A 19,197-nucleotide genomic window follows, 5' to 3' on the forward strand; every position below is an offset into this window, starting at 1 on the left:
ACATAGGAAGGCAAAACTATGCACCTGACATTAAGTGTGAAATTGTATGGCATGCTTTATTCTAGTGCATGTCTATTGGTTTTGTATGTGTGAAAGTTTGTGCAAACCATTTTGTTTCGCATTTGACTGCAGCAGCTCTTTCTTCCTTCTTACTCTGTCTGGTTCATTGACTTTTCCTTACATTAACCTGCATGAGAGCTGTAAGCCTGATGCATGCTGATTGAATGTAAGCACATTGCGTTTTAAGCTTATGAGCCAAGCTTTTGCAAATTGGTCACTGCAAGTTTTTGGTGCAGTGGAAACAAACTCCCCATTATCAACTGTTTACCCAAAAGCTATTATTTTAAAAAGTGGTGTTTCATTTCTGTAAAACAAGACTGATGTGGTCAGAATTTAATAGTCTGGAGATGTTCAGTTTGATAAATCGCCATCATGTTGAAACCATTTCCATTCTCATGAGTAATGGCGGAGTTATTCTAACTACTTGCACATTAAATAGTAACGAAACGAAACAAAACATCCAGTCTGGAGAACAACAGTCAAGCTTCATAACACTGCAGCTAATCTAAGCCACTCTAGTCTTAAACAGATAAAATACCTTTGGTGATCATTATGATGTTGCATGAATGATCCAGGTCATGGTATTGCAGGGCACTGTAGCACTAACAAAATGGCATTCACATGTACTGAAGAATATTTTTGTCCGAGAATATACATCAGTTAACTACATTCTAATGGTACAGAGCTATCTATCATGAAATTTTGCTTGCAGTATATTAGCTATTATATCTGGTGTCATCAGGATTGGATTAACAGAACATTTGTGATTTTTAAAGAGTATGTTGGCATAAGATCCCAAATTGCAAAATTGGCAGTTGCAAGAACCCCAAACACCACCCACCTACCCAAATACCCAAAAGAGTATTTCTCATCATGTTTGATTTTTCTCCCATTGCAGCTTGTAGTGAAGGATGGTCTGGACTGGGTGATTAATTCACAACATGTATTGTCATTTTGTGAATAGCCAGCAGTGGCACAGTTTCAGCAGGGTGAGGTATACAGTTCTTTTTTTCTCCCCTCTTCCTATCCTGAGACACAGAGGACCATGCAGGACTATAGCAGTCTTGGAAAGAACGATTCGCATGAAATTAGCTGAGCTGGGCAAGGTCAGGTGATGAATACTTTTGTAACAAAGACAAACCAACAAGTAACCTAGTCCTGGTACTTGTAGTACTTGCATACCTGATTGATATGTGCTGTAGCCCATATTGCACTGACCTTGACTGACTATTTGCCAAACAAAATTATGTTGGAAATTTTACTCTCCAGGAAAGATAGCAGGTGCATAATTTTACAAGGGCATTATGATTACACAAATATTTCTTATATAAACACTGCACCAACCTTAAATGTAACCATTCAAAAGCAAAACCAAATTACATTTGAGAGTAGTTTTTTTTAACATTTAGCTAATGGTTTGAGTTACAATTACAGTGTGTAAAATTGAAAGAACAAAATTTTTTCTGGCCCACGTTGCTGGTTTCCAAGGTGCTCATGATTCATAACAGATTGACTTCCATTGTACTTGTAAGATTAACAATATCCTTTTAGATAATAATGCAGTTTGTACCGTCATCACCTTTGAGTATTTGTCAAGATTTGGTTGTAATACAAAATAAGCTGTGTGAGTGGAGAGAGTTTTTGTACATTATGACCTGGCAATATTGAAAATGTTGGGTAAAGAAGCTTCAGCAACCCACCAGCCAACAAAATCTCCTCTTCCCCCTGTTGCTAGACTTCCATTTGATTCCTTCCAATGTTACAGTTTGAATTTGGTATATTTGAATTGATATATTATTTTTTATTTCTAATTAAAATCTAATTTGACATTTTTCCCAAGTGAACTCCCACATTCTGTGACAGATATTTTTAAATAATGCCTGATGTTAAAATTAAAAGCAATATAAAATTTGAAGGGATTTTCAAATTTCTGCTTTTAAAATACAATTTGAAAAATCACATGCATTATTCAATATATTGGTCAAGTATTTATTTAGTGTTATGTTACTATACTTCAGAAGGTTTTGTTACCAATTTAATTATGTAACAAAATTTGAGAACAAAATTGTGTTGCAGAAATCTTACCTTTTGGTAGAATTTGTCAAGGCATGTATTTTGTTGAAAATTGCCGTGACATTTTAAAATATAACTTTTGAGTCATGCATTTTTAATTTTATGGGGTTTCTTTTACATAAATTTGAGAAGAACATAATGCATACATAGTAGTGAACAATCATGCTTCTTGTTTCTACTGTTTGCTGTTCTTCACAAGTGTTTAGCCCTATGAACAGTGTAAAAATGATACTAAAACCTGTCCAGGAAGAACTGGGCTGTTCTGCATTCTGGGTTTGGAGAAATGATACATTGTTGTATTCCTCATTACATGTTCTTACGCTTGATGCCATAAATGAAGCTTATGGAAGGATTATCATGCTGCTATGCTTATGATATGAGAGCGGACATTGTCCCTGCAGCTCCACATGAGGGTTATCAAAGTTAGCTTAGCTGCCTAGAGTTTAATTGCTTCCCTATGGACAATGTAAATTGGTGTGCAAATCACCTGGATCACTCTGGCATTTTCCCATTGTCAATGCTCCCTCTCATTGTATACAGCAGGGTAAACTGAAAAAAAGAGAATTAGAAATAATTTACATATCATTTGTTGTTTTTAACCATATGATCAAAACAGACCACTGCAACATATCGATTTATGCAAAATTGAGAGGACTCCCTAATATTTATTATTGCTGTTTTAATTTAAATAGTCTTAAAAGGCTTAAAAGGATAGCAACTTTACTTTTTGATCCATTTTCTTTTTTAAATACAAGTTATGATTCAGGTGCAGGCTGTGTTTTCTTTTGCTCAATCTCATATAACCAAATGGAGGAAAGTCTGTTTTGTGCTTCTGTCTTCTCATGCAGGTTTAATTTACAGCACACACTAAATACTGTTGTCTGGTACTTGCATTATATAAGCATCGGCCATATAGATTTTATTTTTATTACCGCAGTTTACTTTCAAAATGAAGCAGCTGATATTAACCTGGTACCTTGGTGTGGTGGGTGGATGTGGCTTGTGAGCCCTGCATGGTAATAGTTGAAATACTTTTCATATCTTTGATACTACCACATATATCTTCCTTTTCAGTGCGCCGAGTTCCCCCTCGGTTCTCTATCCCACCCACTAGCCATGAAGTGATGCCAGGGGGCAGCGTTAACCTCACCTGTGTAGCTGTGGGGTCACCCATGCCCTATGTGAAATGGGTGACTGAAGCAGTAGAACTCACTTCAGAAGAGGACATGCCTATTGGACGGAATGTTCTGGAGCTGGTTAACATTAAAGAATCTAAGAGCTACACGTGTGTTGCCATGTCTTCACTGGGTGTTATTGAGGCAACGGCACAAATAACAGTTAAAGGTAAGTCATACAAGTTACCTGACCTAATTAATGAGGCAAATACATTGTTAATATTTATTTCCTCTCTCCTTGTTCCCTTCACTCTCAAAAAATGGGTGTGTTACATCTGTTGTCCTATTCATCTGTGTCCAAAAATAACTTTCTCAACAGATTCACAGAAATATCTCCTAATCAAGTTGACAGTGTGTGAATGTCTTCTTTCTGAGTTCGGTTTGTTCTTGTTAATGTGCTGAAGGCAATATTTGTCTTTTGAATATGTTGTTATTGTAATTTGGCAGCAAATGTTGCCTGTGATTTAAGGTGCATTATGTATTTTTCACTTCCCTCATTTGCTGCTAACAACTAGATTTTAAAATTTGATTGGTCAGTTGTTGAGTAATTGAAGTGCAAAATGTGTTTACTTAGTTACTCAGCTTATTCGTTTGTAAGTTTATGCTGTGCTTTCTGATAACTTTACTGTGTCTCACTATTTATGCATTCTAGCTTTACCAAAGCCACCTACAATGACGAGCGTTACAGAGACAACTGCTACCAGTGTTACACTGACATGGGAATCAGGAAATAGTGAAATGATACCATACTATGTGATTCAGTATAAACCAAAATCCTCTGATGGAGCTTTCGAAGAGGTGGATGGAGTCGCCACCACACGATACAGTATTGGGGGTCTCAGCCCATACTCAGAATATGAATTCAGAATCATTGCAGTAAACAATATAGGCCGAGGCCCTCCCAGTGAAATAGTCGAAACCCGGACAGGCGAGCAGGCTCCATCCAGCCCACCTTTAAAAGTTCAGGCACGCATGCTGAGTGCTAGCACAATGTTAATCCAGTGGGAGGAGCCAGAAGAGCCAAATGGACAAATTCGGGGTTATCGGGTTTATTACACTACAGATTCTCGACTTCCCCTGAATATGTGGTACCTACATAACTTGGATGACAGTCGTCTAACAACCATCGGTAGCTTAATAACTGACACCACGTACAGCATCCGAGTGTTGGCATTCACTTCGGTGGGGGATGGACCAACATCTGAAATTATACAAGTTAAAACAAAACAAGGAGGTGAGTTACAAGACTTCCTTACCGTGGCTGTATAACAATTTCCATTTTGAAAATCAAATGAATTAAAATGAGTTGTCTCAATAGAACTCTGTAAATTCCTGTTTTAACAATTAATCTCTAGGAAAATGATATTAGGGTAGCTTATAGTATATATACGCATATAGACTATTGTTTTACCTAAGTTTACATAAAAGGTATGAAAATCTCTTCTGACATCAGAAGTCCCACGTGAAGTAAGTTCGGTCTAGTTTCAAGCATGTAACTCTCTACCACTAAACTAATCACAATTGTATCAATCATCTGGATTTTTGTGGAAATTATACTGTTATAGTAGTGGGTTTTGTTAGATTGAATGAGGTACTTCGATGGGAAAGTTCCATTGTTCCTAGTTTTAGTTTTAAGTACCTTTGAATGCTTCAATTTTGTTTATCAATTCTTTATGTTGCTTCTTCAGATGTAGAGGACTCATTTTTGGTGTGCCTTCATGGGTATTCGCAGACCAATCATACAAATTATTCTTCTTAATAAGTACGCTTAGCCATTAAGTTAATAGACCTTTTTTTGTTCATTCATGAGTTGTGGGCATTGCTGTTTGGGCCAGCACTTATTGCCCATCCCTGAGCGCACTTAAGAGTCAACTACATTGCTGTGGATCTGGAGTCATGTGAAGGCCAGACCAGGTAAAGACGACAGACTTCCTTCCCTGAAGGATATTAATGAACTAAATGGATTTTCCCAACAGTCAACATTAGTTTTACAGCCACTGTTAGACTTTTAATTCAGATTTTTATACAATTCAAATTTCATCAACTGTCAGGTGGGATTCAAACCCCCAGAGCATTACCTTGGGTCTTTGGATTACTAGTCCAGTGACTATATTATTGAGCCACTGTGTAGGGAGTTACACGCACTGATTTTAAATGGATTGGAATTTTACACAGTTTATACTAAAAGATTGAATATAGGGTTGTTTCTTTCATTGTAAACAATTGTTTACTCTGGATTTGTTTCTTCTTTAGTTCCAGCTCAACCAGCTGAGTTCATAGCTGAAGCAGAGTCTGATACCAGCATTGCACTTTCCTGGGTGTTACGTCCGCAAGAGAAAATTATCAAATATGAACTAATATATTCTGAGGGCATCGATGGCAAAGAGGTATGTTGGAGTTCAGATTTATAGAAGAATGAATCATAAGGGAGCATGCAAGACTCTAACTGAGTTAGTCAGTAACAGATTTATGAACGATCCCTATAGTGTTTTGCACCATTTCAGTATAATTTAAGGATTAAACAACTGCCTTGCTTCCGTCTTATCTATGTCCTTCATAATCTTATATGTTTCTATAAGATCTTCCCTCATTTTTCTGAATTCCAATTCCAGTATAGTCCCAGTGTACTCCATCTCTCCACATAAGCCAACCTCTTAACTTCTGAATTAACTTGGTGAATCTCCTCTGCACCCCCTCCAGTGCCAATATGCCCTTCCTAAAGTAAGGAGACAAAAACTGCACACAGTACTCCGGGTGTGGCCTCACAAGCATCTTACACAGTTGCAACTTTACCTCGCTGTTTTTAAAGTCCATCCCTCTAGCAATGAAGGACAAAATTCTCTTTGCCATCTTAATTACTTGCTGCACCTGCAAAACAGCTTTTCGTGATTCATGTACAAGGACACCCAGGTCCCTCTGCACAGCAATTTTTTACCATTTAAATAATAGTCCATAATTTAAATAATAAATGATAAACCTCTGAAGAAAAATGTTGCAGGAATTTAATGTAATTTTAAGTAAAAGCTTTGTAATAGAACATTACAGCGCAGAACAGGCCCTTCAGCCCATGATGTTGCGCCGACCAATTAAAAAGCAATGACCTTCTAACCTAAACCAATCCCTTTCCATCCATAAACCTATCCACGGATCTCTTAAACGCCCCCAAACTAGGCGCATTTACAACTGCAGCAGGCAGGGCATTCCAATCCCTCACCACCCTCTGGGTAAAGAACCTACCTCTGACATCCGTCCTATAACTACCACCCCTTAATTTAAAGCTATGCCCCCTCGTGCTAGCTTTCTCCATCCAAGGAAAAAGGCTATCACTGTCCACCCTATCTAAACCTCTAATCATCTTATATGTTTCAATAAGGTCCCCCCTTAGCCGCCGCCTTTCTAATGAAAACAACCCCAAATCCCTCAGTCTCTCCTCATAGGACCTCCCCTCCATACCAGGCAACATCCTGGTAAACCTCCTCTGCACCCTCTCCAAAGCCTCCACATCCTTCCTATAATGTGGGGACCAGAACTGCACACAATACTCCAAGTTCGGCCACACTAGAGTTTTGTACAGTTGCAACATGACGCTGCGGCTCCTAAATTCAATCCCCCACCAATAAATGCCAAGACACCGTATGCCTTCCTAACAACCTTATCTACTTGATTCCCAACTTTCAGGGATCTATGTACACATACACCTAGATCCCTCTGTTCATCCACACTATTCAGAGTCCTACCGTTAGCCCTATACGCTCCACATCTGTTATTTCTGCCAAAGTGCATTACCTCACACTTCTCCGCATTAAACTCCATCCTCCACCTCTCGGCCCAGCTCTGCAACTTGTCCAAGTCTCTGTAAACTATGACACCCTTCCTCACTATCTACCACACCTCCGACTTTGGTGTCATCAGCAAATTTACTAATCCACCCAACTAAACCCTCATCCAGATCATTTATAAAAATTACAAACAGCAGTGGCCCCAAAACAGATCCCTGAGGCACACCGCTAGTAACTGAACTCCATGACGAATACTTACCATCAACCACCACCCTCTGCCTCCTATCCGCTAGCCAATTCCTGATCCAATTACCTAAATCACCCTCAATCCCATACATCTGCATTTTCTGCAGAAGCCTTCCATGGTGAACCTTATCAAACGCCTTACTAAAGTCCATATGTACCACGTCAACTGCCTTATCCCCATCCACCTCTTTGGTCACTTTCTCAAAAAACGCTAAGGTTAGTAAGGCACGACCTACCCTCCACAAAACCATGCTGACTATCTCCAATCAATTCATTACCCTCTAAATAACTATAAATCCTATCCCTAATAATTTTTTCTAAAACCTTGCCCACAACAGAAGACTCACCGGTCTATAATTCCCGGGGAAGTCTCTGTTCCCCTTCTTAAACAATGGGACAACATTCGCTATCCTCCAATCTTCTGGCACTACACCTGTGGCCAACGACGACCTGAAGATCAGAGCCAGAGGCTCTGCAATCGCCTCTCTTGCCTCCCAGAGAATCCTAGGGTAAATCCCGTCCGGACCAGGGGACTTATCTATTTTCAAACCCTCAAGAATATCTAGCACATCCTCCCTATCAACTGCAATACTCTCCAGTTTACAACCCTGCAACCCAGTGTTCTCCACAGCTACATTTATGTCCCCCTGCGTGAATACCGAAGAGAAATATTGGTTCAATGCCTCTCCAATCTCTTCCGGTTCCACACATAACCTCCTACTGCTGTCTTTAACTGGCCCTAATCTTGCCCTAACCAATCTTCGGTTCTTAACATATCTATAGAACGCCTTAGGATTCTCCTTAATCCTATCAGCCAAAGTCTTCTCATGTCCTCTTTTAGCCCTTCTTAACTCACTCTTTAACTCCCTCCTAGCCAATCTAAAGCTTTCTAGTGCACTACCTGAGCCCTCAAGTCTCATCCTGTCATAAGCCTCCTTTTTCCTTTTAACAGCGAATCAACTTTTTTGGTGCACCACGGTTCCCTAGCTCGACCATTTCCCCCTTGCCTTACAGGGACGTACATATCAAAGACTCGCAGTAGCTGCTCCTTGAAAAAACTCCACATTTCGGATGTTCCCAGACCCTGTAGTCTCCTAGTCCAACCTATGCTTCCTAATTCTCTCCTAATAGCCTCATAATTACCCTTCCCCCAGCTAAAACTACTGACCCAAAGTTCATGCCTATCCCTTTCCATCACTAAGGTGAACGTAACCGAATTGTGGTCACTATCACCAAAATGCACACCAACTTCCAAGTCTAACAGCTGGTCTGGCTCATTTCCCAACACCAAATCCAATATAGCCTCACCTCTAATCTTACTGAAGTTCATGAGGATTGTAAAATAATAGTGAATGTTACTTTGCTTCTGATCTGTTTAATATAACAATGGGCCCAGATTTCAATTACTAGATTGTCAGAGACCAGATGTATGACCAAGGTGCACATTGTCCCAACAAACCTCCCTGAAGTTTGAACGTCCAATGGGCAAATCCCATGCTTCCCAGGACCCACAATGGAAGTCTGCAACTCTGAGTTGGAATTGAAGACTTTGGACAGATCCGTGCAACTTGCCCAGGATAGTTAGGAAAAAATCCTATACTAATTACTGGGTATCTACAGAACAGACTCTCAAATCACATGCGCTGACCCCTTGACTACCTCTCCTGGCCCAACTCACCTTACCCGCCTGCCACCTACCACCCTATCCATTCAGTTGCATTCACGCTGGGCATTTAATCTCATAGTACAATAAGTGCCATAAAACAGACCATTTCTTAGCTTGCTACAGTGCTGTGTTAGAGTTCTCCAGGGGATGCTATGCTGCCCAATTCTGGAGAAACCGGGCAGAGAAGACCTGGTAAGAACGTAGAGCAGCGGCAAAAATTCAAGCACTTGGAAGAGATACATAGTTCAAAGGAGTGGTCACACTTTATCAAATGGATTCTTTTTAATATGAGGATGGTGTGCTAAACACAGCAAATACAATTGGCATGCACTTAAATTTTGCAAAAACCTTTGATAGTCTTCCATCTTGGGGATTAGTAGCTCAAGGATGAAACCATGTGACCGGAGGTTAAGCTGAGTAAATCATTTAAAAGGAGGACAGAGTTTAATATAAACTTTTATTCCTATTAGATTTAGCATTTATTATCTGTTTTCCTAGGTTTCAGAAGCTAAATTAGGTGTCATGTAATCTATATACCAGTAGTTCAACCAAATACAGAAATTATTGGCACTAAAGAATTATCCGCATAATCCAAATCCACCACTCTCACTAAATACATGTAAGAATTTGTTAAACTAATATTCTAATTGTACTTTGGCACGTGCAATGTAGGGTCAAAGAAAATCCCAGCTAAGGGCAATAGATCAATGAATGTTTTCAAAATTTATTTAATTTTTGTTATATTATTTACAGGAACAAGTAATCTTTGACCCTAAATCATCGTACACGGTGGAAGGCCTGAAGCCTGACAAAACGTACTACTTCTGTTTGGCTGCACGCTCAGAGCACGGTTTAGGAGCATATACACAAAGAATTTCTGCAAAAACCATGCAATCTAGTAAGTGTTTAAATCTCTATTATGGTTGTATTGGTTGCAAATGTAAAAAGCGCAGTGAATAGGATGGGTAAACCATTGGGATTTGGCAGTACTTTTCAAGTTTGTTTATTGAACAGAATTTCAATTTTGGTGTCTTAGGAACCACTCATTAATAGTTGAATAATTATTCTATTTGCATCAAATAATTTCATGTCAAAAAAAAATCTAAATGACAGTGTTTCATTAAATATTGCATCAAAAGTAGAAAAACTGTTAATGCTACACTATAGTGAATGCACTTTAATGACATACTAAAACATATTTAGAACGAATGTAACACATTTCAAACCAACTGTTCTATTGCTTTTTGATGTTCACAATCTTCAGATTGTCATTTTAATTTGGTTTATCCAGATCTGTCATTCTGATATAAAGACTGAGAATAGGTATGGCAGGAAACAACAAAGTGTATAATTTGCTAAGATTGTCACATTTTATATACACTTTTATGTATGACTGTTCCTGGTGTGTTATCAACGATTGCGTAACTTTTGTGTGGATGGAGTTACCTTTTCATGTCCAATAGTTGCCTTGGCTAGAGGTCATTAGCATTCACAAGCTATACTAACAATAATTTTCCTTGGTTCTGTATTTGAATTGAGATGAATAGGGAGGAAAATGGGGGGTAACATGAAGAAAAATCTTTTTACCCAAAAAGTGCTTGTGATCTGCAACTCAAAGCCTGAAAGGGTGGCAAAGCTAATTGTGGCTTTCAAAAGTCACCTCAACAGCATTGCTGACATCAAGCACTGAAAGGGGCCTGTGCGCTGTTGATAAAATTCCAGTGCATTGCCAGAACATTGGATCATTACCGAGTTAATTGACTACCAGCTACTACAAGGTCGGAGCATGTCGAGAAGCAGTGTTCCAAAATACAATGCCTTCCAACTCCAAAGCCATTGCCACAGGGCTGAACGAATTCCAGCTTCGGAATCTCTTGCACCATGATCACCTCACTGTCCATTTACATCCTACCACACACTCAACTCCATTACGACGCCAAGCTCTTACTCTTGACTCGTATCCTTTTTCTCCAGCCTGCCTTGTTCTTCACAGAGGAAGGTAGCAATCGGACTTGTATGTCCTTTCATAGCTGTTGCATCAACAAAGACTTGTCTATTATTTTCTTATTGTGATTGAATCTTATTTTGAGCAACAGGTATTTCAGAGGAGGAAAAAACTCTTAATGGTTCAGAAGACAACTTGTGAGAATTATATGGATCCAGACCCCAGATTGCTCAATCACGATAATGGGGTGATGATGCAATTTTCCATTATACGTGTGGATATGGGCATTTTTAATAAAACTTATTCAAAAAATGTGATTTAAAAGCATGACAGCAGAGAGTCAACAGGGACATTCTGATTTTTGGAGTTTGAGTTGCATTTAAATCTTTTTTCCCAGTCATTTTTATTAAAATATTCTTGAAACATTCTATTGGTTTGTTCGCTGACTCAAGTTTTCTCCAGGCCTCTGTTCTTTCTGCAATTCTGCTACTTCTCTAGATCAGTGGTTCCCTCAACTAGTCATCAAACTACATCTGCTTTCCCCTTTAAACCGATCCTCATTCATCTTGCAATAAAATTGTTGAAACAATATATTTGTTTTCCTTTATGACCCCACAACTTTCTTACAAAAGTACAAGTTTATCTCCAAGTTACAAGTCCAACCACCCAACATTTTACTTTTGGCTCCAGGCACAGGCCTACAGATACCCCTATTGTGAGACATCTTATGATCTCTTAAGCCAAGTCTCAAATTGCATCCATTCCTGAAAGGCCCATTTCTTTTTCATGACTCTTTGCTGTTTATAAAGGCAACATCTTTCAGCTCTTGAATATTGCTCATTTATTTAGGAACACGCATGGGAGATGATCTATGGCAGGAAACACTTCTATTCTTAGTTCCAGAACTGGATCAAAGTAGGAACTGTATGATTTATCCTTTGAGCTACTGAAGAGGCTTATATAGCCTTTTTTCTCTTTCTGTTATTCTATTGTCTGTTTGCCATTGCTTCTTTCAAGTGTTTTGCCTCAATCTTCAAGCCTCCATTTATATCCTGCATATACTTTCTGCTTGTGTTGCATCCTTACAATGTTGAAATCATGTCAGTTCTTAATATAACATTGTTTTTAACTCAAAAAAATTAGAATTTCTTGCCTCTCTGTATCTTATTCTTCTGTCAGGTTGGTAGAATATACAATGTCAAGTTGGCATCCCCTGAGTACTTACTACTTCATTTATCTTGATTTCTCTCATTTCACAATTTTACAAATTATTTTTAAAGTTCCCTGTTAGTGGCCAAGTATGTGCATTGAAAGAAAAGATTGAGAGTGGGACTTGTAGCCCTTCCTGCCATTGGGATCTTCCAGTCCCACCAAATACGAACCCCAGCAGCAAGACAGGTGAGCCACGCAAAACGCTGTAGACATCAACAGGACTGGAAGATTCCACTGGGCCAGCCATGGTGAGCCACCTCTGCTACTGGAAAACACACTGGGGGGAAATTCCCTCCCCCAGTCGCTAGTTCTTTAGAATAACGGAAGGCAGGCAGTGAGCAATGGGATTGCTGGCACCTAAAGCTGAGTTGTAAATCAATATCTAGCTGTAATCAGTGAGAAGTTGGCATTTCTAAATTTGAGGACAGTCATTTCCTGATACTTAAAAATTTACATGCATGATTGAGGGTAAACCTATTATCATGCCTTATCCTGGAATATTCCTTTGAGATAGTGAATGGTGCAAATTAAAATATGAACATTCCCGATCTAATGGTATAATGGAGAGACGATATGGCTTGCTTAGCTCACAGGACCTTCCCAAGTTCGGACACAGTTAGAATTAATAGTATACTATCAAAATGGAATACCACAAAGTTGTTGCCTTGCTGTGGCCCAGGCTCAACTTTGGAACATGCCAACTAAAGAATATTATCCCACTTTTTTATTACCATGGCCAGGCTTGTTAGCCTTGTTAAGATTTGCGATTAATTGCATTAAATATACATAGAATATTTACATTTCTATAATCAGTGCGCTGAATCATGCTATTTAAACTGCAAATAAAGTTCAGAATAATTAATGATGCATTCTCTACAATTAAGGTAGGTATGTGGCATGAAAGTTCAACGCTTATTTTCTGTATTCTTTATCCTACCATAATCATTTTTACTGTATTTATGCATGATTGAATGTTAACATCTAAATTTAAAATTTTTTAAGGTTTGAATTGTGTTTTAATTTTTTTGTTGTCAGCATGCTTTTTTTTGTTCTAGTATGTATTTTTAGGTTCATCATTTGACTTCTTATTTCATTCATTATCCTTCATACCCCTCCATTTATTCACTAGCCCCCTCCGCCCCACCTCAAGATGTCCATGGATTCTCCATCAGCTCTACCAGCATTCGGGTAAGTTGGCATCCACCGCCAGCTAACAGTCGTAATGGTGTCATTACCAAATACTCCATTGTATATCAGGCGGTGGATAGTGAGGACAACATGAAGCATGTTTTGGACAACATTGAGGCAGATGCAACCAGCTCACTAATTGAGGACCTGGAGAAATGGACTGAATATCGGGTGTGGGTAAGGGCTCACACCAACGTTGGGCCGGGTCCGAAGAGCACACCTGTGAATGTCCGCACAGATGAAGATGGTAGGTCATTTGAAAATGAAGTTAAATGCCTTCTAATGTTGTGGTACCCCTTTCACCAACTTCTTCATGAAGACAAAAATTTTACAAAATATTTCAAAGACGTGATTGAAATTCAGATGGAAAGCTGCTATAATTTCTGCGATTGTTTTATTGTAAAAGTTAATTATATTTTTATGCAATAAAATGCATATGAACATTTTCAGTCACAATAAATATTTTATTTCAGGCATCTTCATGCAAATTGTATTCAAAACTATTCTGTGTAAGTAATGACCAGGCTATTAGCAAAGGGGTACCACAGTTCCTTACATAGAAATTACAGTAATTACATCCTTAATTGTTTAAAAAATATATTTCTATGTTTCTTCATAAATATGTTCATATATACTTGCACGAATGAATCTCACCCACAAAAATGACAAAGACAACTTGATCCGTGGCAGTCCAGCAAGTGTGTTGGTTCAATTTCCATTGAAAGCGATGAGGGTAATAGGTGAACTTGAAACCTTGTCCCCCACTTTGTCCTTGATGTCTGATCTTTTCAAGGTGGCCCACCTGAATAGAAAGTAAATTCTAATATTGTTTCAAAATTCATCTTGAGAATTGTGATTTCCAGAGCTTTTGAATGTTTGTTTAGCTTTATTTACTTTACCTTTTCCTTATGGAATAAAGAAACTGGAAAAGCACCAGTCTGTCTGTCTGTTCCTGAAAACTAATACCTCTCAATCATTCACTTTTTTCAATGACTATCCAATTCTTTCTTGAGCTTTATTACACCATGTGCCTTCTTAGTCAGTACATTCCTGATAATCATCACCTTCTGTATCCAGCAGTTAAATATTTCTGAACCTTCCTTTCTTAAGCTTGTGAACGTATTCCTCGATTTTAAACTTTGTGGTGATTTCTAACATTCTTCAGGGTTTATATAATTTTCTCCTCAAGAATGCCTGGATAATGCTATATTTTAGCTTTCTCTTCCCCAGTGTAACTAACTTGAAGCTTACCAGCTTCCTGAGATTGGTTTCAATTTTAGTTACCAAGCAAAGACTGTGAGTTCCTTGTTCTTGGTGATGATGAAAAGGTGTATGGGTTGGAATTTTAGAAGATAGTTGTTAGTTGGGGGAGGGGGGGTGCTGGTGGTCAAAAGCCAGAGTTATCTTGGCATCTTGTTAACCAGAAACATGATTTTCTCTGGTGTAGTTGGTTCCAAGCATTTTTCTTGCTTGGTTACTTTATATGCCACCTTTAAGAATTTTCAATGGTGTCAACGTTTGTTTTCATGCTGCTGCATATGATCTTTCTTTTAATACTTATAATGTTTCTTGCTAACCTAATCTTCTTCCCTAGCTCTTGTGACTCGTTTCTTAACCTCCTTTACCTTATTCATCTCAGTTACACCACCATGCATGTATACTAACAACTAATTTACTGACTAAATTTATGTCCTCCTCTCGTGTTTTCCCACATCTTTGGCTGGTAGAGTTCAAAATTACCCTTTTTTTTACTGTTAGTTAGAATTACCATTTGAAACTTGTACTGATTTCCACTCTAATTACTGAATAAATCCTGATTTTAGGTATTGTCATTCATAATATAAGAACATAAGAAATAGGAGCAGGAGTAGGCCATCCAGCCCTTCGAGCCTGCCCCGCCATTCAATAAGATCATGGCTGATCTGTCGTGGCTCAGTTCCACTTTCCCGCCCTCTCCCCATAACCCTTAATCCCGTCTCCTATCAAAAACCCATCAACCCGCGTCTTAAAAATATTTAGCGTGGCAGCCTCCACCACTTCAACCACTTCAACGGGCAGAGAATTCCAGAGATTCACCACCCTTTGAGTGAAGAAGTTCCTCCTCAACTCCGTTCTAAACCGCCCCCCTTTTATCTTGAGGCTGTGCCCCCTAGTCCTTTTGTCTTTTTTGAGCGGGAAGAGTCTTTCCACCTCTATCCTATCCATCCCATTCATCATCTTATACGTCTCAATGAGATCTCCCCTCATTCTTCTAAACTCTAACGAGTACAAGCCTAGTTTATTCAGCCTCTCCTCATAGCTCAACCCCCTCAACTCCGGTATCAGCCTAGTAAACCTCCTCTGTACTCCCTCCAAGGCCAAAATATCTTTGCGCAGGTGCGGCGCCCAAAAATGCACACAGTACTCCAGTTGTGGCCTCACCAATGCCCTATACAGCTGCAGCAAGACCTCCCTACTTTTATATTCAATCCCCTTCGCTATGAAGGCCATATTTCTATTCCTATAGGACTACCTTCTAGCTTTGTCCTAATATTGAATATGTATCTCCCAGCATGTTCTATTCTGATTTCATATAAGGTGGTTTAGTAGTTTTTGACAATATTGTATTTCAATTACGGCTTTGTACATTTAGAGGACAAATTACGCTTTATATTGAACATTGGAGCTATGTTGAAAACCGATTAATGTGAATTCTTTATAGAGAATTTATTGGTGCTTAAATACATGGAAAGAGAAATTCTATTTCCCAATTGTTCAATTTTTAAAGATTTTTAAAAATTCTTTCATGGAGTGAGTGTCATTTTCAAGGCCAACATTTATTGTCAATCCCCAGTTGTCTTGAAGAAGTGTTGGTGAGCTATTAACTTTGTCTATCTACATGTCAAATGTTTACAAATTACTCTCAATCGGTTTAGCTTTCATGGTGGCTGTCAGTAATATGCAACAGTGCAAGATAACATTACACCATAAATATTACACGATGCAGTGAATGATTCCCAAAGACACGTCAAATTGATGAACTTAAAATTCCACCAGACTGATTCCTGGGATGGCAGGACTGACATATGAGGAGAGATTGAGTCAGTTAGAATAGTATTCACTGGAGTGCAGGAAGAGGAGGGGGGGATCTCATAGAAATCAATAAAATTCGAACAGATTAGGCAGGTTGGATGCAAGAAGGATGTTCCCTATGGTTGATGTGTCCAAAACCAGGGTGACAGTCTGAGGATACAGGGTATACCATTTGGGATAGAGATGAGGAGAAATTCCTTCACCCAGAGAGTGGTCAACTCATGGAATTCACTTCCACAGAAAGAAGTTGAAGCCAAAACATTGAATATTTTCAAGAAGCAGTGAGTGGCACAGTGGCACAATGGCTAGCACTGCTGTCTCACAGCACTAGGGACCCGGATGTGATTCCCAGCTTGGGTCATTGTCTGTGCGGAGTCTGCGTGTTCTTCCTACGTCTGCTTGGGTTTCCTCCAGCTGTGCCAGTTTCCTCCCACAGTCTGAAAGCAATGCTGGCTTGCTGCATTGGTCATGCTAAATTCTTCCTCGGTGTACCTGAACAAAAGTGTAGCAACTAAGGGATTTTCACAGTAACTTCATTCAGTGTGAATGTAAGCCTATTTATGACTAATAAATAAACTTTAGGTATAGCACTTGAGACAAAAGATATGGGGGGAAAGCAGGGTCAGGCCATTGAGTTGGATGATTAGCTATGGTAATGAATGGCAGAGCAGACTCGAAGGGATGAATGGCCGCCTCCTGCTCCTATTTTCTGTGTTTCTTTGTAACTGTTTAGTTATCATATCTGGAACCACATAACACCCCCTACTGACAAAAAGGTGGATGTCTTTCATTCTCTATCCATTTCCTGATGTCGCAAAATTTTGAGAGCAAAATTGGTGTTCAGAACTGTACTTTAGGGGATCTGCAGACTCAAAGGTGAAAGTAACTTTAGGAGTTATCCAAAGTAATTGCTAATTAGTTAGATTGTTCTTTAAGGGTAAATCAGGTACAGATGTTTTAATTCACTATAGGTGCAAAGCAGGCATTTTTTGTTGACACTAGGTAATGAGATTCTTGTACACCTAGTTTCTTAGACAACATCAGCTGCTCAGTGGCTGGTCTGTCTAAAAACTGATATCCAGCTGTTATTTTGAACAGACCCGGAACACGGCAAAACATGTTAATTTTGGGTTAAATAGAAAATGCTCCAGAACTATTTGTAGAAGCAACAACTACGTGGCAATTAATGTTAGATGCTAGCTGTTTTATTGGAAGCAGACCTGCATTTAAAAGATTTTATATGATAAAGTAGGGGAGTTCTTTACAAAGCTTCATAAAAAGACATTGCAATTGCTCTTCCGGTAAATGTGCCATGTAATGTAAAACAGAGTCATACAAAGACTTGCTCACAAGTCACAATAATGGTTGGGTGACTGTTGCATAGCAGTAGTGTCACTGGACTAATAGTCCAGAAGCCCAGGCTAATGGTCTGGGGACATGGGTTCAAATCCCACCATGGCAGCTTGTGGAATCTATATCAAATTAACAAAATCCAGTGATGGTGACCCTGAAATCATCATTGATTGTTATATAACCCATCTGGTAATGCTGTTTAAAGAAGGCAATCTGCCATCCCTGCCTGGTCTGGTCTATGTGTGACTCCAGACTCACAGCAATCTGAATTGCCCTCTGACGGTCTAGGAAGTCACTTAGCTTAAGAGTAGTTAAGATTGGATAACAAATGATGGCTTTGTCAGCGACACCCACATACTATGAAAGAATAAGTAATGACAGTTGGCCTTGTATGTCCTGATGCTATGAAGGGGAAGATTAGCCACTCAATCAGTCTCTACTGATAACTGCTGAAAGAGAGCTTACGTGAATGTAAAGTGAGCCCAATGTTAGATTCAACGGTAATTAGTGAAATGTTGCACCAACATACTCACTGTCTAGATCGTATATGGGGAATACAACTGAAGCACATTAAATGTATGTGAATAGAAGGAATTGTTTAGATATAATATTCAGGTATAAACCCCCTTCCCCGCATGTGTTCATCTTCCTGGCTAGATAACTGTGAAAAGTAGGTTCTCACTTTGCAGTATTTCTTATTGACAATTCAAGCCTTGTCTATTAATCGTCAATTGGTTTTCTGTCTGAAATAACTCCACAATAGGGATTATTTATATGGGGGGAAAGTTGAAGAAAATTGGAAACTGGGTGATGCTTTCTTTTTTCAAACCTTGATATGAATCAAATCCGGTTGGTAAGATTAGTGTTTCATTTTTTTTGAAGACAGTAGGTGTATTCAGAGGATTTCAACTTTTTCTTAAATTGACTGAATTCTTAGAAAATCTTTACCTTCAACTCAAAGAGACAGATTTTGTGTAGATGGGTGGCACAATAGCACAGTGGTTAGCACTGCTGCTTCACAGTTCCAGAGTCCTGGGTTCGATTCCCAGCTCGGGTCACTGTCTGCGTGGAGTTTGCACATTCTCCTTGCGTCTGCGTGGGTTTCCTCCTACAGTCCAAAGATGTGTGGGTTAGGTTGATTGGCCATGCTAAGAAATTGCCCCTTAGTGTCCAGGGATGCATAGGTTAGAGGGATTAGTGGGTATAATATGTAGGGATATGGGAATAGGATCTGGGTGGGATTGTGTTCGGTGCAGACCTGATGGGCTGAAGGGCCTCTTTCTGCACTGTAGGGTTGTATGATTCTGTGTGGTTTTTTTTGGAGGAAGCTGCTCATCTAGCGTGTATGTCCTTTCAGAGGAAGATCCCCTACTTGTAACAAGTGTGATACCACAGACCATAAGTTTGTTAAGTCTTTACAGTGGGTGG

General features: G+C 39.1%; 1 protein-coding gene across 2 annotated transcripts in view; it reads left to right on the forward strand.

The window, feature by feature from the left end:
* Positions 1-19,197, forward strand: part of ptprfa (protein tyrosine phosphatase receptor type Fa) — a 488,466-nt gene that overhangs the window by 335,975 nt on the left and 133,294 nt on the right. For both annotated transcript variants that reach the window (XM_080195322.1, XM_080195323.1), the window contains exons 7-11: positions 3,208-3,477; positions 3,961-4,542; positions 5,562-5,695; positions 9,753-9,897; positions 13,286-13,591. In XM_080195322.1, coding sequence (XP_080051448.1) covers positions 3,208-3,477; positions 3,961-4,542; positions 5,562-5,695; positions 9,753-9,897; positions 13,286-13,591 — 1,437 coding nt within the window. The remainder of the gene's footprint in view (positions 1-3,207; positions 3,478-3,960; positions 4,543-5,561; positions 5,696-9,752; positions 9,898-13,285; positions 13,592-19,197) is intronic.

Source organism: Carcharhinus amblyrhynchos, chromosome 9 (assembly GCF_965287045.1).
Source record: "Carcharhinus amblyrhynchos chromosome 9, sCarAmb.v2.hapA, whole genome shotgun sequence".
NCBI lineage: Eukaryota > Metazoa > Chordata > Chondrichthyes > Carcharhiniformes > Carcharhinidae > Carcharhinus > Carcharhinus amblyrhynchos.